Source organism: Schistocerca americana, chromosome X (assembly GCF_021461395.2).
Source record: "Schistocerca americana isolate TAMUIC-IGC-003095 chromosome X, iqSchAmer2.1, whole genome shotgun sequence".
NCBI classification, from domain to species: domain Eukaryota; kingdom Metazoa; phylum Arthropoda; class Insecta; order Orthoptera; family Acrididae; genus Schistocerca; species Schistocerca americana.
The window spans coordinates 662,901,808-662,923,437 of record NC_060130.1 but is presented as its reverse complement, the minus strand read 5'-3'; the positions used below and the strand labels follow the sequence as shown (position 1 = coordinate 662,923,437).

Genomic DNA, 21,630 nt, shown 5'->3' with positions numbered 1-21,630 from the left:
TTGTGTTAAGTCGCAAGCACAATTGTTGTGTTAACAGCAGCTTGATGGGCTAGACAAACGAAGAATCGGCAATCTACATAAATATTTGCAGGGCTGTATTATCACACAGGAATTTCATGTGATTTTCAAGACACCGGCAGGAAGAATGTTAAGTTGCTTCTTCATATGCGCCTCAGATTCTCGCTATGCCAATAATTTGACACGAAAGTTCAGAGAACACGATTTACATATTGAAGAGAAGACGGCATTCCAGTAGAGATGAAGTCAGTGGTAGTTTCGACCACGGCCAACATGTGCTGTTGGTGTAGGGCCGGTGGCAACTTGGATAGTTGCCAAGTATTACTTTACTGCACATTCTGCAAGCCTTCCCAACTAAATAAGGTAAGGAAAGAGAGAACTTGGTAGTACACAGTAGTTTAAAAGTTTGTAATAAAATGTAGAAACAAATGAAAACCGCTTGTTTTTCCCGTCGCCATTTAACCTATGGAACGAGTCAAGTATTGTTTCATGCTGCAGTGAAGTATCTAGGAATACCGGTCTGGAGGTGAAAGAATTACGTAAACGTAGAAGGAATAACGTTAGAAAAATGATAGAAAATGTATTTCATGTACGAGAGAGATCCGATCGAATCTTAAGTGCTGTCCGTCAGTGTGGGCCTCTTAGAGATTTTGGTTAATGAAGGAAAGAGAGCAGTATCTAAAATGCCGCGCGGGATTAGCCGAGCGGTCTCAGGCGCTGCAGTCATGGGCTGTGCGGCTGGTCCCGGCGGAAGTTCGAGTCCTCCCTCGGGCATAGGTGTTTGTGTTTGACCTTAGGATAATTTAGGTGAAGTAGTGTGTAAGCTTAGGGACTGATGACCTTAGCAGTTAAGTCCCTTAAGATTTCACACGCACGCAGTATCTAAAATGACAATCGTTTCGTCATTTGACTCATTTTATTTACTTCTGCAGCAGATATTGCAATTTCGGCTTTACAGTCATTTTAAGTGATTCATTATTGTCATTTCGAAATTAGTTGTACTGCATGTCGTACTACATGACAAGAAGGTAATATTAATTATTTAATCATACTAATATCATAATGTAAATGCCACTTATTATGGGGTGTTACAGTACAAAATGAGAGATTTATGTAGGTTGTTGCAATAGTGTATCCAAAAGGAAATAAAATAACGGTCAAATAGTGAAAGTATTATCATTTAGAGGATTCTAGACGACTGTGACACATAATAGTAAATAATCTAAACAGAGGAGATTCGAAGAGGAAATGTGCAATTTGTTTTGACGCACTGGCGGCGTCACAAAATAGCACGTAACCTGCAGTGCAATACGCAGATCTGCGTCACCTGTGTGCCTGCTTTTAACATTTTTGAGTGCGTCAGCTTCAAGATGGGATAGTACGATGGAGGTCCACACGGACTCTGCCACAGATTGCACGGTGTCTTGCGGAACACAGACGTAGAACTTGCAAGTTACAGCTACGTGTTATTGGGAGTTCTCCTAGCAGTCAATAGTATACAACTAGACTTCGCACGATTCAGTGTTTACTGTGGTGTTCTGTAGGAAATAATGCGGCCTCTGGCCGCCCTATTCACCCTCAATGCGCGACGTAAAAGGAAGTGTGGAGAGGAGAGATTAGACGGGGTAAGTAGCAGCGGAGGTGGGTGCGCGTGGTGGCGGCTCGGGCACAGGTGGAAGCGGATCGCGATTTGGCGCGGCCAGCGCACCGAACCGGTTTTGGCGCAGCACTCTGGCCTTGGAAGGGTACCCGCGTTGCCGACGAAGACGCCGACGCCGATACCCGCGACAAGTGGAGCGCCGCGACCCCCGACCCGCCCCCGCCTGCGCCTATAATTTTCGGCTCGACTGCCCGCACAAACAACGCCGCCTCCACCTTCCGCACGTTCCCCGGGCCTGCTTACGATGCTGTCAGATGGCAACCCAAAAGCCGCCAGTACCCGGAATTCGAGACCAATGGCTCTCGCTCTCGGAGCAGCGGTACTCAAACACTGCCCTTACAATAGTTTTCACCAGATTACCGACGAAATACGTAATACGGTGTCGCTGCGTACTAAACGTCGGATTGAACAAACTGAAGAAATGGTGACACGAAAACGTGTTAGTAAGACTGCAGCCAGTGTGAGTTCAGTTTTCTTCCGTAGTCCCACCGAATTTATTCGTTAAAGTGAGATCTGTATGTCGTGTAATGTAATGTCTGCTTTCTTTAACAGTTTCTTCTTTTTATTAAAGTGAAATCTGTGGTGACTGCAGTGTGTCGGAAGTTTAATTATGAAAGAAGCTAAATGTTAGTGAGATAGGCACGTATAAGGCGGTTCCACTATGGGCAGCTATTATCAAACAGTTACAAATCGATTACACCATACTGATGTATCGGTATTGCTGCAGGGTACAAGGTTAATGCGAAATACAGCTGTGGAGCTCGATAAGGGGGCTAAACAAACGCGATATCACACAATAAGTTTCTCTAGTCTTAGTAAACGTAACAGTACGATACGAATAGAAACGCGCAATATAAAAGCAGTTACCACGGATTGCTCAGCCACATTGCAGCTAACTTGCATCAGGGGAAGCGCACCACCACTAAACGTGTGTGTGCTGAGGCGAAAAATGACAGTTTTAAGAGAGACCACTGCGGAGGGGAATATTTCACAGCGACCGGTTACTATGTGCAGTCTGTGGACAAATGTGGAAACTTGAGCCAAAGAAAGAAAGAACTAGACAACTAGAAGCGTACACGTTCCGCTGCACAAACACGTTACCGTTAGTAGATCCGCGTTAATTCGAAGGTAAACGGTGGTGGGAGCCCGCAGCCCGCTCCCGGAAGACGGCCCGAGGGCCGCTTCCGCGGGACTCCGCTGCGCTACAGATGCGCCCGCCTCTTAAATCGAAAGGAAGGATTTACTTGGCCGTAAATCATGTTCTAGAGTAGCGGCTGACAATACGCGGCCGGGCCTCGGCCTCGTAGTAAATTACCTCGGCCGCTCCCGAAAAATGGAACGGTCGACGAAAGTATCTTCCCCCCGTCACTGGGCATTTAACAAAAAATTAAAAACAAAGATACTGCTCATAAGATGACAGCGGAACGGAAGAACCTCTGTTGTTGTCTAAATTTTGGACTTACTAGCATTTTCGGCGGAGAACTGCTTCCGGCGAGCTCGAAGGAAGGTGTAACAGGATGATTACGATACTTCGAGACGAAGTAGTTTGAAATAGGCACTTTTACACATTTTTTCGGTTTTTAAGCAAATCGTGAACATTTCAGGAATGATGCAACATTTTCTGTTGTATATTTAGGTGTTCACAACGGAGTCAAAACACGTTCTTCACGCCTCGAATTTTCTCACTCAGCTAGTTTAATATCAGCCTCGTCCATCTCCGGAATTCGGAAATATAAGTAAAGTTTGCGATTTTTTTATTTGTTTTTCATTTTTTGGAGAAATTGTGGGAGTCACCAGTAGAGGTGGTCACGTCGATATTTCCAGGCAATGGCGGGATACTGAGAATCTACTTTCACGTTTCGTCACAGAGGCAGGGAGACAAGTGGACAAAGCAAGACACAGCGTTCTGGAAGACTAGCCTAGACAAGACGCAGAACACTTCCGGCGGAAGTGTCAGGGCTTAGGACCGGTTCCTACTCACTGTAGTCGCTGACATCGTCACTCGTGCCGTTGACGGTGCCGTCAGGCAGGATCTGCAAGTGTCTGTTCTTGATGTACATCTGAATCTTGCGCGCGGGTCCCGTGATGTGCGACAGGTTGGCGCTGCGCTCACTGCGCACGGCCAGCTCGGGCGCCACCATCAGCTCGTGCGCCTCCAGTCTATCCGGCTGTAGGGGTCTGGCCAACGACAGGGCACTCAGAACAGCAGCAACCAGCCCCAGGTGGAACACCCTAACCATGACTGGGTGGCGGCTTAGCGGGTGAAGTCGCTGCCCATGGCTCACGTGTGGTCGCACGCACCGGACCACATGGCGGCCGCACCACCGACTACAGCATGCGACGGCGGTCGCGCGCGCACTGACACGCCAGCCGCCGGCCGCCGGCTGCGGCGCCCGCCCCCTCCCCTGCGGTCTCCCCGCCGCGGGCTGCCCCCTCCACGCCGCCGGCGCAGCCGCCGCCGCCGCCGCCGCCGCCGCCGCAACAATCCACCCTCGGTCACATGGCCCATTTACTCGCCGGCTAGCGAAAAGCGGCGGATGCCTCGCCGTCTATGACGGCTGCACGCTGTGACGCCTCGGCCCACGCCTCGCAGATAACGCGCCACTCAGCCGGCGCCTTCGCTGGCAGCGCCACTGTTCGCGCTATCGGGCGCCACAGCCGACTCTAGTTAGCAACCGATAAGAACACACTCGCTCGTCCAGATCACGTACCGACCGTTTCACACCATTCTTACCTTACTCGGAGCTTAATGTAGGTTAAAAGAAGACATCTACCGAACACAGTCACACCGAGCAGCAGATAAGTGTAACCGACGTAGTTATATTTATGAGTGTAAATGTCAAACGCTCTAGGCGTCATTTTTTCATAAAGTTCAGTGCTATTTGTGGTGTTACCGCCAGACACCACACTTGCTAGGTGGTAGCCTTTAAATCGGCCGGGGTCCGTTAGTATACGTCGGACCCGCGTGTCGCCACTATCAGTAACTGCAGATCGAGCGCCGTCACACGGCAGGTCTAGTCTAGACAGACTCCCTAGCACTCGCCCTAGTAGTACAGCCGACTTTGCTAGAGATGGTTCACTGTCTACATACGGTCTCATTTGCAGAGACGAATGTTTAGTATAGCCTTCAGCTACGTCATTTGCTACGACCTAGCAAGGCGCCATATTCGGTTACTATAGGTACTATCTTCCAGAATGTATTGTGAACAGATAATATTGTCAGTCATGTACCGTCAAGAGCGACGTTCATCATTAATGGATTAAAGTTAAGTATCAAACTAACTACGTCCGCTTTGTGAATTCTCATTCCTTGTCATGTTCCAGACCTCACGTCAGTATAGTTCTTCCCTCCTCACGCTAGCCTGCTTGAGCTAAAACGCGTGCATTTCGGCCTCCACTCGTAACACGGTGTTGGCTCTTCCGCTAACACAAAACTATTGTGTTCTCGGTACTCTGTTGCGTGTCCCTAGACTTTTTCCAAGAGCCAAATCACTGAGAAAATCTTTCAAACGTTTATCACTAATGGGTGCAAGGTGAAAGAAGGGCAAGGAAGATCCTTGAGTTAGAAGCTATGAACCCATTCCACGCAATTCCAATGCAAACAACTGCTTTGCTTTTAAAGATACTGCCGAAATGTTGCCACTATAAGCGTGTACGAGCTCCAAATACAATAGGCCTATGATCAAAATGTCTCATACTCATTCCCCTCAAACATCTATTAAAAATTCTTACTCTGAAACAGAAGAATGGAAAAATGTCAATGAATTCAAAAGAGGAAACACTGAGAGTGCTATGCCACACGTCATCTGAGAAAGCAGCCGTGTTTACCGACTACAAAACAGGAAGACCTCCTGCCTATGGTGCCATGTCTTCCTCAACAGCACATGAAGTTCTACTGTGAACTTTGTAACATCTGATCCCAAGAATGGGGTTGTGTAAGAAACAGAAGTCGTATCGAAAGATTTTTCTTGAATTTCATTTTGTTATTTTCATCTAAAAATATAAAATATATGCGAATTGGTTGTTAAAACATTACTATAGTATTTCTGTAGCTTTATTTTTACAAATGAGCTAACGATCTTGCCGCAGTTGCAACAATGGTTCACGTCAGATCACCGGAGTTCAGCGCTGTCGGGCTTGGTTAATACTCGGATGGGTGACCGTCCGCGTCCGCCGAGCGCAGTTGGCAAGCAGGACGTACTCAGCCCTTGTGACCCCAGCTGAGGAGCTACTTGACTAAGAAGATGCAGCTCCGGTTAGGAAAACTGACAACGGCCACGAGAGCGGTGTGCTGACAATATGCTCCTCCGTATCCGCATCATCCCCTCAGCTGAGGAGGACACAGCGGTCCGTCGATACTGTTGGGCCTTCCGAGGCCTGTTCGGATAGAACTGAGTATTTTTTATTATCACACGTAGAACATATTGCCCAAATATTAATGGCAATTGAAGCAAAAACTTTCTTATTCCGACTGAGAACCAGTCAGTTTATTAGTGTTCCCTTGTATGTATAAATTATTTATTTTCTGATTTGTTTTATTATTTTTTGCAGTGACGAAGTGAGCGGCTTAATTCTGTGATATCAGAGTATCTTCTCAATTTTTTGGATACAGATAAGCTATATATAAAGAGCGATACATTGTTTCTCGGTTCTCCTGACAAATCAGAGATTTGGCACATATTTGATCTTGATTTGTTACCGTATCATCCTGTGATACAAATGCGATATGTCGACTCAAGAACAATACTCTGCCGATACAAACTGCCAGTGCCTCGTGTGTGGCTCTAGCAACGTTTGAATTTGACAGTGACAAAAATGTTAAAAACTTCCTCCGTGAGACACTCACCCACACATGATATATCTGGGGATTCTTCATCTTATCAAGTTACCTTTCAACCATCCACTTCCACGTACAAAGCGCTGCCATCAAAATACTGCATTCATCCGGTTGCATTTCCACAGCCGTTATCCTAAAAGCTCCATAAGGTGGCGTGAAAAGTGTATACCAGGAACAAATCGGCATGTACGAATGTGGAAAGCATTTTCAAGACGTCTTTAGGCTGGCTTTCACGTCCATACCCAGTTAATTAGGTCTGAGGAACGGAGCACGATATCAATTACGTCTTTCATATTCGGAGTCATACGAGAAGAATGGTCAGTTTAGCTGCATTTTATGATGTTGGCTTTTGGTTTTACTTGGCAGAAGCTTGGCTAATGCCTGTTAGTTGTACTTTCTGCTGTGTGTAGCTTCCACTGTCGTGACCGAGCGAGGTGTCACAGTAGTTAGCACACTGGACTCGCATTCGGGAAGACGACGCTTCAAATACGCGTCCGGCATCCATATTTAGGTTTTCCGTGATTTTTATAAATTGCTCCACGCAAATTACCGGGAGGGTTCCTTTGAAAGAGCACGACAGATTTCCCTCTCGGTTCTTGAGACAGCTCGATCTTAAGCATCGTTTATAATGACTTCTGTATTAATGGGACGTTAAAACCAAATCGTCTTTGCTCCGTCAGTGGCGTGACTGCCATGATGGCGAACCGCCCAAGAGGAAAGCACTTGCTGCAGTTATGTGGTATTTGGAACACACCGACAAAAAGAAGTTAATCGAAACAAAGCTGTTGCTACCTTTCAGGAAGGCACTTCCTTGGCTGAAAATTGGGTTCCTAGCAAAGAAGTAGTTCCAACGATCTAGATACGATTTACAAAATTATGTTGAAACTAGAGCTTTTCATTTTTGCCTACCTTAACTGTGGTACACTGTAGCGTAGAAGCCACAAACGGTACTCCGTGACAATTCGCAGGTTAAAATCTCTTCATTCAACACGTTACGAGACTTGTAGGTTATCAGAAGGTACATGTCTTCCACGTCTTGCGGTCTGTAGTATTTCAAGACTCAACACTGATCTCCATTGGTAGCCGAAGGCAGACACATAGACATCGCTGCTGACATTTAATCTTGGCTCAGGCGAACGTCATACCAGAAGACGCAGATAGTTCAAATGGCTCAAATGGCTCTAAGCTCCCTAGACGTAGAACTACTTAAACCGAACTAACCTAAGGACATCATACACATCCATGCTCGAGGCAGGAGTTGAACCTGCGACCGAAGCAGCAACGCGCGCGGCTCCGGACAGAAGCGCCTAGAACCACTCGGCTACATCGGCCGGCCGATGCAAATAGTAATCGTAATAAAATGTTATTGCGCGATATAATAAGGTTTCTCAAAAGAAAACATTGTCCACTATGTGCTGCATAAATTAATATATCGGTGCCGTGGACACTTGAGCAAATAAAGTTGTTAATGATAAGGCACTGAGCCTCGAGACACGCTGTAGGAATCTGATTTGTCAAGCAGTGGCTGCTTACAGTTTATTGTTTGTAATTTTTTTACAGTATTACATAATTTTAAGTCATACGAATACTGCATGAACAATGCCACAGTGAGATAGCCAACTCATGAGTTAGGGTGACTCCTAGCATCGCTAATCCCCTGAATAAAACAGTGGAATTAGTTAGCAGTACGCATTTTTGATCAAACTTATTAAGGTCCTGTGGCTTGGAGGCAGCATTAACGAAACTTTGGGGTTCAGGTAGCTAATTCTACATTGGCGTTCTAAACCGCCAGCATCGCACTGCAAGCTGTGTAGAATGCACATTTAGAACAACTTCAGTTTAATTAGCCCTACCATCCTAAAGTGATTGTCCTCACAAAGCGGAAAAAGAAGAGTCATACGCTCTAGTTGGGAGAGATCTCACAACAATTGTGAAAACAGTTGGTTTAGTATGTGTGCTTTGACAGTCATTGCAAGTTTTTCAAAAAATTCAAATGGCTCCAAGCACTATGGGACTTGATGTGGTGTCACCGCCAGACACCACACTTGCTAGGTGGTAGCTTTAAATCGGCCGCGGTCCATTAGTACATGTCGGACCCGCGTGTCGCCACTGTCAGTGATCGCAGACCGAGCGCCACCACAAGGCAGGTCTCGAGATACGGACTAGCACTCGCCCCAGTTGTACGGACGACGTAGCTAGCGACTACACTGACGAAGCCTCGCTCCTTTGCCGAGCAGATAGTTAGAATAGCCTTCAGCTAAGTCAATGGCTACGACCTAGCAAGGCGCCATTAGTAACATTGCATGTATCTACAGAATCTCACTTGTATCGCCACAATCTCCAGATGTACCAAAAGGATGGATTAAAGTTAAGTATTCCAGAAGCTACGTACTTTTCTTTATAGCACTCATAACGTATCCTGTTTCAGACCTCACGCACCCTGCTTTGGCTTAGCGCGTGCCTTTCGGCTTCCTCTCATTGTGTCTAGGCTGTCTTGTCTAGACATAACACTTGACATCTGAAGTCATCAGTCCCCTAGACTTAGAACTATTTAAACCTAACTAATTTAAGGACATCACACACATCCATGCCCGAGGCAGGATTCGAACCTGTGATCGTAACAGCAGCACGGTTCCAAACTGAAGCGCCTAGAACCGCTCGGCCCCAACGGCCGCTGCAAGTTTTTGTCGAATTATCTATGATCCAGTCGGGGTTGTAATGATTGCATTTGAAATGTGCTACCTAAACTCACAGAATACAATTACGATACACGTTACCTGTGAAACGTATCCTCGGAGTAAGGATAAAAATTTGTCATCCCACATGGTTGGTTGGTTGTTTTGGGGAAGGAGACCAGACAGCGAGGTCATCCGTCTCATCGGATTAGGGAAGGACGGGGAAGGAAGTCGGCCGTGCCCTTTGAAAGGAACCATCCCGACATTTGCCTGGAGCGATTTAGGGAAATCACGGAAAACCTAAATCAGGATGGCCGGGCGCGGGATTGAACCGTCGTCCTTCCGAATGCGAGTCATCCCACATGAACATAGCGTTTATTGTATCTATCATCACTGACTGTCAGAAGAAGTGTACCACTGACTTCGTTCTGTGTACTCATCAAACTACTCCCGCACTCAGGGAATGAGCGTAGGTGTGCAGATGTAGGAATCCATGATCGCCGATCTAGGCAAGGTCGCAATCTTTTTACGCCACCATCTGTCCACCCTCGCCAAGTAAACACTTGTAGTGAAGATTTTCGACCACCAGGATTCGTTCCGGCGCACTTCTAATTCGTACGCCACCGCACAGTAGTTCGTTAGCAACTTAGATTATGGAGTGGCGTTTACATACTCACAGAGGACAACATATAACTTCCTTGTCGGTTGGCGGCGTGCAGATGAATGAGCGAAATGTTACTGATGCTTACGAATATTAGACAAAATACATTTATTAAGCGTTCAAAGGGAAAATGGGAACAGACTGAAGATATAATGTGTTGTTGCATATTTAATAGCTTAATGTCTGAATTACTTGCATAAAGCTGTAGATAAGAAGCTTTCCACTTTCCACTGTAGAAGAGACGGAAATGTTAACTCGTCAGTGAGTATTCAGGTGTTTTTGTTTTCACAAGTGTGATCCACTTCTAGTCTGAGAGGACATACGTAATTTATCAAGATCAGGATGCCCTAGACAAACGTTATGAAAGTATAAATCCGGGTATTACATGAAATAAGGAGCGATGTGTTCCGTTTACGACTAAGTATCACGTTAAAATTTACTCCGCAGTAGATGTACTACGTGTAGGCCTAATCGTCTCCATCCATTAAATGATGACTGAGACTATGCTGAGGCTGTTGCTTTACGATCCAAGTTGCAGGCTGACAAAGTGACGAGTATTGTACTCTATATTTTTCATTTTATTTATATATTTTGTTTTGACCCAGCGTCTGGTTTTCTATAGTGCGACGTACTGTGACATACTGGATACAATAGTAGCTTATAAACACACGATCAGTAATCGATACCCAGAGCCGTTTGTTATGGAGCTTTTTAAATGGCTCTGAGCACTATGGGACTTAACATCTGAGGTCATCAGTCCCCTAGAACTCAGAACTACTTAAGGCTAACTAACCTAAGGACATCACACACATCCATGCCCGAGGCAGGATTCGAACCTGCGACCGTAGCACTCACGCGGTTCTGGACGGAAGCGCCTAGAACCGCTCAGCTTTTCAAATAACCGTTGAACTAACTACGACAATAAGAAGAAAAGAGTATGTTGTTACTGAAAGAGCAAGTTACTGCTTAAAAATAAAGTGAATACTAATGATAAGTAAAAGAATTCGATCAAAAAATATTAATTCTAATTCTATGCATAGCCCGTTACTTTAATTAGTCTTCTAAGAACGATCAGCATCCCACTAGCTAATGGGAACACAAGCAGCTGCAGAGAAGGAAATGTTTAATGCATTGTTATAATTTTTAGTATGCCAGAACTGTGCTGCTGCGGTTCTGTTTGCGGTGCACAGCTAACTCACCAAATGACCTGTGATTGTCATCAAGTCTTTGTTGTTATGTTTCCTCGATATTATATTGTAAGGAGCAAATCAGTATAACAGCACTTATGTCTCTGCTTATAAGTGAGATGCATTGTAAAGTAAAAGAATTGATCGAACTATCAGAAGTTTTCTGTCAGTAGTACTTACTGTATCACACGTACGAAGTAATCTACAAAAATATCTCGGCAGTTGATACTCGCTGATAACATCAAGAGTCACGTGTCGTCGCCCTCCGTTATCTCATTTCATCGGAGAGAACAACTTTATAAAAACCCGCCTCCGAGGCCGACGTCGCTAAAGCCCGCCTGTGCGGTGGTGTTCGACTCGGAGGTAAGCTGGTTCGAACCCTCGTGGTGGATGAAATTTTCATTGCCAGTATTTGGCCGTCAAGGAGAGGAGAGGTGATGACGTAAAGTTCCTAATCAGCAGTGTTTGCACCAATGGGATGAATTAAATTCCAAACATCACCGCAGTTTTAATACAAACACAACACTACACTACGCACATACATTCCTAAAGATACAAAAAAAAAAGGTTCAAATGTCTCTGAGCACTATGGGACTTAACATCTGTGGTCATCAGTCCCCTAGAACTTAGAACTACTTAAACCTAACCAACCTAAGGACATCACACTCATCCATGCCCGAGGCAGGATTTGAACCTGCGACCGTAGCAATCACGCGGTTCCAGACTGTAGCGCCTAGAACAGCACGGCCACACCGGCCGGCCTAAAGATACAGATACCACCTCTCACATATCCGAAAACAAAAGGTTCAAATGGCTCTGAGCACTATGGGATGTAACATCTGTGGTCATCAGTCCCCTAGAACTTAGAACTACTTAAACCTAACTAACCTAAGGACATCACACTCATCCATGCCCGAGGCAGGATTTGAACCTGCGACCGTAGCAATCACGCGGTTCCTGACTGTAGCGCCTAGAACAGCACGGCCACACCGGCCGGCCTAAAGATACAAATACCACCTCTCACATATCCGAAAACACAAGAGACATTGTACGTGGTGGAACAACACTCTTCCAGACATGCGGCTGAACTTGGCCGTAGGCTATTTCACCCAAGAATTCCATACGACATTTTTATTTTACAATAAATTCATTTTATACTGAAGAAGTATTCAGTCACGTGTATAGCTGTAAATGCTGATTGTACGAAAGCGTTTCTTGGTTTCCATTATAAGATATTTCTGAGATATGCCTGTGTTGCCTTATAAATGGAAATGTCGTGTGTCTAGGGCCTCCCGTCGGGTAGACCGTTCGCCTGGTGCAGATCCTTCGATTTGACGCAACTTCGGCGACCTGCGCGTCGATGGGGATGAAATGATGATGATTAGGACAACACAACACCCAGTGCCTTAGTGGAGAAAATTTCCGACCCAGCCGAGAACTGAACCCGGGCCCTTAGGATTGACAGTCTGTTACGCTGATCACTCAGCTACCGGGGCGGACCATGTTGCCTTATGATTGTAGCATAGTTTGAAGTTATGTTACCGCGTTAATGAATATAGGTACCGAGGCACGCCATACCTGTAGTCAAAAAGCAAACAGAAATACTCTAAGAGCCGTTCAAAAGAGCCGAAATGCATATCATACGTTTTGGCAATTATGCCGTAGGATCTGTGGTTTTTAAAGCAGCAGCTAATTATTTGAAATTAGAAGACATCGAGTAATGAAAAATATGTCATATTAGAGAAGTGTGAGTACTTCTTTAGGTACCTAACCACTTGTTGTTATTGCAGCATCTCATATGGTGCTTTGCTGGACCTTAGCTCTGCATTCAGCAGTGATTTAGCGAATGTGTGCGGGCGGAGTACGGGTGCACCTCGGAGGTGCTACTCTGTATCTACGAGCGTCCGTGGGAGTCACAGGCATTCGCCTGATACTCCGGCAACCCAATACACAGCAGTGAACAGCGGCACGGTAGCCTGCAGCGACAGCCTGACAAAACATTTATTCCGCACAGTTTGACCTACTTGGCCAAGCAACAGGCACGTAACTTGCACTGCGTAAACATTTAGCGACCTCGTAAAAGCTTGTTACATCAGCATCAAGACATCCCTTTTGTATACGTTTCTTTGTATCTGACTAGGCAGCGAGACAAAGCCATCCGCCCACGTTGCTGAAGAATCTGACACGAAAGTATTAATGAAAGGCATCTCTTAGTTTGTGATTTTCGTGGATCAGAAACTTGTTTCCCATCTTGGCACTAAAGGGCCCCACGCTATGCCTGAGAATATGAGCTGGTGGCAAAAGTTCAAATTCTGTCGATGTCACGGCACGAAATCTCATCGTTATGGAGAACTGGTGTTACACATGAATTATAGCTGAGTCAAGACAGAGAAAGAAGACACAGAATAATCGGATAATTTTGTGTAGCAAGGGCTGTTCAGTTTCTTACCATAGTTGTCTATGTGACATTTGACGTGTGATCTTCACACGTGGTGTCAAGGTACAATTCACTTTCCCATTTTGTTGACATAAAGACTGTTTTGTGTTTGATAGATGAAACTAGGAAACAAAAACTTAGCAATTAAAGGAAAAAATACCATTGATTAATATATCGGCTTTGCTAGAAAGTTATCGTGAGCTTAGATAATACACAAGTGGCTCACTGAGTTGATATTTATGCTTCCAGTAGTGTGGTATCAGATTTTTCAGGCTGCGCATGTTAATGTGATGATAGATACGGCAGTAAAAGTATGATTTTAATTCCCATTACTCAAATACGCCTAACACTGTGAAATACTGGGAATACATATTCAATAAGTCCTGAACAGCCAGAAACGTCGACGTAGAGATCATTATGAACGGAGAACCAGTTCAGCTGGAGGAGGACCGGGCAATGATTTCTCTGGGAATTTGCCTAAAGTATGTAAGGAGGTAACTATACTCGAATGGATAGTCGGGTTCTGAGCCCCAGTATTCCCAAATACGTATCTAACACCTCATCCGCTACGTCGTCTCACTGAATTGCAAGAATAATTATCGTTGAATGGCTTTTGAGGCTCGGCCGGAGAAAAGGGGGCCCCGAGATAGAGTTGAAATATGTGATTTCCGACCGCAAACGTCGGGTTGTCCTTTTGGGCGTTGAGGAACGCCAGAGCAGGTTCGTGCTATTCTGGCGGAAGGGGGCGCTCGACAGCCTGTAGATGCTGGTCTGGCCTTTCTACAATATTCCAAATATTTCGAATGATTTTCGCAAGAACGATAGGCGGTTTACATCTGCGTAAGCTATATTTGTCAGTTAATAAGCAGTAATAGTAGAATGCGTCTGTCAGGAGAGGTCAGTGACTTCAAAAACGTGGACTCGTCATCGGATATCACCTGAGTAACAAATCCATCAGGAACATTTCAACTCTTCTAAAGTTGCAGACGTTTCAACCCGTATAAAGGTGCTCAAGTCAGCTGTTGGTGATGTGATTGTGAGGTGGAAACGGGAAGGAATAACCACAGCTAAATCGAGACCAGACAGACCTCATATACCGGCGGACAGGGACTTCTGAGCACTGCAGAGAGCAGCTGTAAAATATCGCATGAAATCAACGGAAGGAACCATTCGTGAGTTCCGAAGTGGTACTAGCAGTCCAGCTACCACAATTACTGTGGTTAGGGAGATAAAAAGAATATTATACAACAGTCGAGCTGCTCCTCACAAAGCACATATTTCTGTAATCAATGCTAAGCGCCGCTTAAGGTGGTGTAAGGAAAGACGCCACTGAACAGTGGAGCGTTGTGAATGCATGGAGAATGTTACCTGCTGTCATGTGTAGTGCCAACTGTGATGTACGGAGGAAGTGGTGTTACGGTTTGTGGATGTTTTTCGTTGTTAGGGGGTGGTTTGCTTATTGCGCTTAAAAAATGCTACATGTGGAAGGATATGAACAAATATGACAGCACCGCAAATAAATGTCGTGTGACTAGGGCCTCCTGTCGGGTAGACCGTTCGCAGGGTGCAAGTCTTTCGATCTGAAGCCACTTCGGTGACTTGCGCGTCGATGGGGATGAAATGAAGTTCGTTGTTGATCCTTTTACTCAGTTATTTTTATTACAGAGAGCAGCCAGCTCTCTGACCGAACACGCTGAACTACCGTGCCGGCGTCACTCGGGAGCGGACGACAACACCGTGTGCTGCGTACAATGGAGGAATGGACGATGATTTTTGTATCTGTATGACCCCACCACAAAGCAGCATCTTTCAGGTAATGGCTCTTAGACAATAACATTTTTGAAATGGTCTGGCCTGCTAAAAGTTCCAACATGAACCTAGTGGTGCACCTTTGGGATGAGTCAGAACGTCGACTTCGCTTCAGACCCCAGCGTTCCAGCATCACTATCGTCTCTGGTTTCGGCTCTTGTCGAAGAATCGGCTGATATTCCTCCATAAACGTTCAAACATATGGTTGAAAGTGTCCCCAGCAGTGTGCAAGCCGTCATAAAGGCGAAGGAGGACACAACCATTAACAGGTGTTCGGATACTTTTGATCAGGTAGTCTTTATGTTGGGCCCGGTGCCTACTATGCTAGCTTAAGGGATAGTGACGTTCCCATGTCAGCAAGTGTTTTCAAGCACATATTAGAAATAAACTGTTGAAAAGCCATAGCAGGAAGCAGCATTTTGACGCGGAGTGTTATTAGCGCGAGTAGTGGCAAATGGCCAATGAAATTACCTGCATGCAGCTCTTGAATCTGACTGGTTAAAAAGCCTGGAGGTAAAACAATTTAGTGCAACTGCTAGGGGCTCGCAAAATTCTGAAGTCGGTTGGCAGACCTCGGGGAGGGGGGGGGGGGGAGGGAGGGGGAAAGGAATACAGTCGTAGGCCCTGTGGAGGAGATATTTTAAGTTTTGCTCGTATGAATTCAGTAGTGATTGATCCTCAGTTACTGGCAACGTTATTCTGCTGATACGGAAGTCTACAAGAGCTTGAAAGTGCGTTTCCGTCCGTGGACGTGGAATTTCTGTTTGTCATTTTCCAGTGTTACGGCTGAGTGCTGCGATTTGGTCAGCGAATACGTTCTTCTTAGGCGGAGTCCTCACGTCAGAACATGTTGCCATTGGCTAGCTGGACGTCATGGTTCATAAAAGTGACGGAGTTACCGAGGTCTAACTGAACCAGTAACTTAAATTTGCTTTCGCAGAAACTCGACGTTTAGTGTTTTTGTTTGACTTAGCCCCTTTTACCTTTCAGGTGTTATCCTATTGTGTTTCCAGAGGACATTGTCGGCAGTGGTTGCTGGAAACCAGTTAGAGTCGGTGTAGTAACTGTACGAGGGGTACGTGTTCCAAATTAGTGTTCAGATTTGAGAATTTTCTGAAAGTCGTTGGATTACTAGAAGAGCATTCAGTAGTGACATTCGAGGAGTGAGAGTTTTAACCCATTGTAGTGAGTAAAATGGTCAGTAGTGAACCAAATAAGTAAAAGGAGAAGGCTTTTTAGAATGCTTTGGATGTCACAGGAGATATTGAATTTAGCTGATAGAAGCAGAATATACAAAAAGTGGGAAATGAAACAAGTTAAAGGAAATATAGATGTCAAAAAATTAGACTGATAAAAATTGCAAAACGGCTAAGCAGGAATGGCTAGAGAACAAATGCAAGATTATAGAAACATGTATAACTAGAGGAAAGATACATACCGCTCATAGAGAAATTAAAGCGACCTTAGGACGAAATAGAAACAGCTGTATAAATTTCAAGAGCTCAGATGGAAAGTCAGTAACGAGGAAAGAATGGAAGGTTGATAGGTGGAAGGAATATATAGAGGGGCTAATACAAGGGAGCCGATGAAGTACATGAAGATGAGATGGGAGATATGATACTGCGAAAAGAATTTGACAGAACACTGAGACACGTGAATCGAACGAAGACCTGTCGAGTAGGCAGCATACCCTCAGAACTACTGATGTCCTAGGGAGACCCAGTAATGACAACACTATTCCACCAGGTGTACAAGATGTACGGGACAGGGTAATTCCTTCAGACTCCAACAATAATACAATTTTAAAAAGATTCCAAATCTAAAGAAAGAATGTGCTGATAGGTGTGAATATTACCGAACTATCAGTTTAATGCGTCATGTTTGCAAAATAATAACACGAATTATTTAAAAATAATTAGAAAACTGGTACAGGCCGACCTCGAGGAAGATCATTTTTGGTTCTGAAAAAATGTAGGAGCACATGAAGCAATATTTAGTCTGCGACTTGGCGTAGAAGATAGGTTAAAGGAAGGGAATCCTACGATTATAGCATTAACAGGTTTAGAGAAAGCTTTGAAAGTGTTGACTGGGGTATAGTCTTTAAAATTCTGAAGGTGGCAGGAGTAAAATACAGGACGGGAAATATTATTTACAACTCGTTCAGAAATCAGACGGCAGTTATAAGGGCATGAAGGGGAAACAGTAGTTGAGAAGAGAGTGAAACAGGATTATACCCTATCCCAGATGTTATTCTATCTTTCCATTGTACAAACAGTAAGGGAAACCAAAGAAAAAATGGAAAGTTAATCAAAGTTCAGTCAGAAGAAATAAAAGCCTTAAGGTCTGCCGATGACATTGTAACTCTGTCAGAGATAGCAATGAAATAGAAAGAACATTCGAACGGAATGGACAGTGCCTTGAAACGGGGGCATAAGATGAACATAACTAAATCCAAAACAACGGTTATGGAACGTAGTCGTATTAAATCAGGCGAGGCTGAGGGAATTAGATCAGGAAAGGAGACACTAAAAGTTTTAGATGTATGGAGGGCTATCGTTATGGAGTGACGTAAAAATTGTAGGGGAGACCAACTCTCGAATATATTAAGCAGATTCAAATAGATGTAGGCTGCAGTGCTTATTTGGAGATGAAGAGGCTTGCACAGCATAGACTAGCGTGTACTGGTGAATCAAACCAGTCTTCGGACTGAAGATCACTAGAACAACATGGAGTAATTCGAAGCGAGGCTGGCGGCTCTTTTTGATTCACTGACCTGATACGAGTCCTTCAGTAAGTCTTTCCGAGCAAATCTGTGGAATAATACATCGGGTAATTTGTCCCGCGTGCCCACACATAGCTAGACCGTGCGGATTCAGGGCGCAGTTGCGAGTGGAACTTTGCGTGGTAGCTCTGAGTAAGAAATGAGAGCTCCTGGTCTTGCTACCGTACCTACCCGTGACATGTGCTGCCAGCAGTTATGTACAGTGGCTACATTCCTACAAAATATTTCTCCAATATCGCGTATGGACGATTCAGCTTCTATTAGCAATATTACACTACCTCGTTCAAACTCAGTGAGCTGTTGATAATGGCGTCTTTGCCGCCTTTAAAGGCATTCTACATCTACATATATACTCCGCTAGCCACCAAGTGCTGTGTGGCGGAGGGCACAATTCGCGCCAAAGTCATATTCCCCCCCCCCCCCCCCCCCCCTCTGTTCCACTCGCTGATCGCGCGAGGGAAAAACGATTGTGCGATCGCCTCAGTACGAGCTCTAATTTCCCTTATCTTTGAATAGATCGGATTTCGGAATTTAGTGAGCAGCCCCTTCCGTGTAGGGCGTCGTCTGTCTGCAAGTGTGTTCCACTTCAAATTTTCTCTGAGATCTGTAACACTATCGCGATGGCTAAATGTACCAGTCATGAATCTTGTCGCTCTTCTTTGGACCTCCTCAATCTCTTGAATCAGACCCAACTGGTAAGGGTCCAATACAGACGAACAATACTCTAATACTGGACGAACTAACGTATTGTAAGCAATATCCTTTGCTGAAGGATTGCATCGCTTCAGGATTCTACCAATAAACCACAATCTAGAGTTCGCCTTGCCCCTTACTTGTGTAATCTGATCATTCCACTTGAGATCATTTGGAATAGTCACACCTAGATACTGGGCATTTATTTTGTACTTGTACAATAATGGGGATTTTCGTCTTGTTATACGCTGTAGGTTACACTTACTAATATTGAGAGATAACTGCCAGTTATTACACCACGCATTTATTTTCTGCAAATCCTCATTGATTCGTTCACAACTTTCGTGTGGTACCATTTTCCTGTTGACTACAGCATCATCGGCAAACAGTCTAATGCCCTGACACGATCAACCAGATCGTTTATGTAAATCCTAAAAAGCACTCTTGACTAACGTCAACTTGCAACGTCAAATCTCAAAGGTAACTGACGCTCATGACCGTTACAGCGAGTATTTGAAGCAAACCTGATTTGCATCCTCATATTGATGCTACTAGCACCAGTCTTACGCGTCAGGTGCGAAATTTGAATAGACATAATCTTTCAGTTCTAGAAACTCGCCTACCAACTTTCGTTTATCTAGCACATTTCCTTGTTGGTGTTTCTATTTTTTTTGTCACCAGGCAACCGAGATGTTGTCGAAGAAGAACGAAATAAGTGTTCAATGTCCCGTTGACGAGGATATAGGGAAGAAAATCGGCCATGCCCTTTGAGAAGTAACATCCCCGTATTTGCTTTAAGCCATTTAGGAAAATCACAGAAAACGCGAATCTGGATAAAATGTTGCACTCTAGATTCAAGAAACAACGGGGAAACGTCGACAGGCAAAATTATGTACTAATTTTGGCGCTTGTAAAATATATCAGTGCGCGAAGCATACGAGTTCTACTTCCCACCAAGCTGACAGAATTAGCACGAATTCAAGTGTATACTTACACATGGAACTCATTAATATTTGAGAGCAACCTCTCGGAGTAAGTGGGAGTAAAGTTATCTACACTGTATATACAAGGAAAGATTATGCAACGGTTTTCTCATTCAGAAATCACGGTTCGTTGTTTTTGTTTGTGAGACTACCGTTTTCTACTTCGTATAAGAAAAAGAAGTGTCTACCTTCACATATTGGAATTCGACAGCAGGAGGACCGTAGTCAATCGAGACTGCGGTTCATTGTTCTTCTATACTGCTGCTCGCGTTGGTAGCAATCTCACAACTGTCTCGCAAACTGTCTTGGAACTGATGGGTTCAGGACTGCTATACTCAGTGCCACGCAGGATCTCAGCGACACCAAGTGACTAGCGCCCGATGAGTTCAGGAGTGCCACGCTCAGTGCCATGCAGGGTCTCAATAACACCAAGCCACTAGCACTCGATGCGTTTAGGAGTTCCATATTCATTGCCATGCAAGATCTCAGTGAAACCAAGGGAACAGCGCTTGATGGGTTCAGGACTGTTATACTAAGTGACATGCAGGATCTCAACAGCACCAAGCGACTAGCGTTTCATGGATTCAGGAGTGCCATACTCGGTGCTACACAGGATCTCAATGACACCAAGCGGCTATCACTCGTTGGGTTCAGGAGTGCCATACTTTATGCCATGCAGAATCTCAGCAACACAAAGCAACTAGTGTTCGGTGGATTCAGGAGTCCAATACTCAGTGTCATGCAGTATCTCAGCAACACAGCGACTAGCGCTCGATGGGTTCAAGAGCGCCATACTCCGTGCCGTGCAGGATCTCAACGATACCAAGCGATTAGCGGTCGAGAGGACAGACATGTTCACTAAACCATGCAGGATCTTACAGACAAGTCACATATCTTACATCAGGAAGTGAGTTTGTTTACAGTATGACAATTATCCATCCCGACTGCGTGACTGTCTAGAGTGCCACGCACTGTCAGCACGGCTATCATTGTTGCAGCTTTCCTTGACATGGTGCCACTGAAAGCCGCGCATACAGTGGTGCGCCCAACAACAATGAACACAGGAGTGGTTCCACGTCGTCTTTTCAGACGAGGCCCGGTTCTCCCTACAGCATCGCAGTAGACGTATCCGTATGTGCATCTCCGATGAAAACAAACGTTGTCATGTTACATTTGGCTGGCAGTGGTGGCCGAGCGGTTCTAGGCGCTACAGTCTGGAAACGCGTGACCGCTACGGTCGCAGGTTCGAATCCTGCCTCGGGCATGGATGTATGTGAGGTCCTTAGGTTAGTTAGGCTTAAGTTCTTCTAAGTTCTAGGGGACTGATGACCTCAGAAGTTAAGTCCCATAGTGCTCAGAGCCATTTGAACCATTTGTTACATTTGTCAGGCTCATGCGGGCATAACACCTGGCGTGATGGCATGGCGTGCCATTGGGTAGACAATCCGACCATCTCATGTTCCCATTGCCGGTAATTTGGGCAGCAGACGTTACATCTTGATGCGTTAAGAGTCACTCTAGGTATTGTTGGTGTCAATGAAATGAAATGGGCAGGATATAAGGATTTCTGGTAAGATGAATACACGTTAATATCAACAGCAGCAGAAAATGGGCTTATAGGAGTTGGGTTCTTTATCAATAGAAAGGCATGGCACAGAATGACTTCCTGTGAGCATTTCAGTTACAGGGTTCTTTGGGTTCTTTATCAATAGAAAAGCTTGGCAGAGAATGACTTTCTGTGAACATTTCAGATACAGGATTCTTCCCATCAGAATCGACAGTAACAACAACAGTTGTTCAGGTATGCATACCGATGTCACAAGCAGAAGATGAAGAGATAGAAAAAAATGTAAATATTGAAAGGGTAATTCAGTACGTATAGGAATAT

General features: G+C 44.9%; 1 protein-coding gene across 1 annotated transcript in view; it reads right to left on the bottom strand.

The window, feature by feature from the left end:
• Positions 1-3,764, bottom strand: part of LOC124556236 — a gene marked incomplete at its 3' end in the record, with an annotated part of 825,860 nt that extends 822,096 nt beyond the window's left edge. Inside the window, exon 1 of the mRNA XM_047130225.1 lies at positions 3,660-3,764. Coding sequence (XP_046986181.1) covers positions 3,660-3,674 — 15 coding nt within the window. The remainder of the gene's footprint in view (positions 1-3,659) is intronic.
• Positions 3,765-21,630: the final 17,866 nt, after the last annotated feature.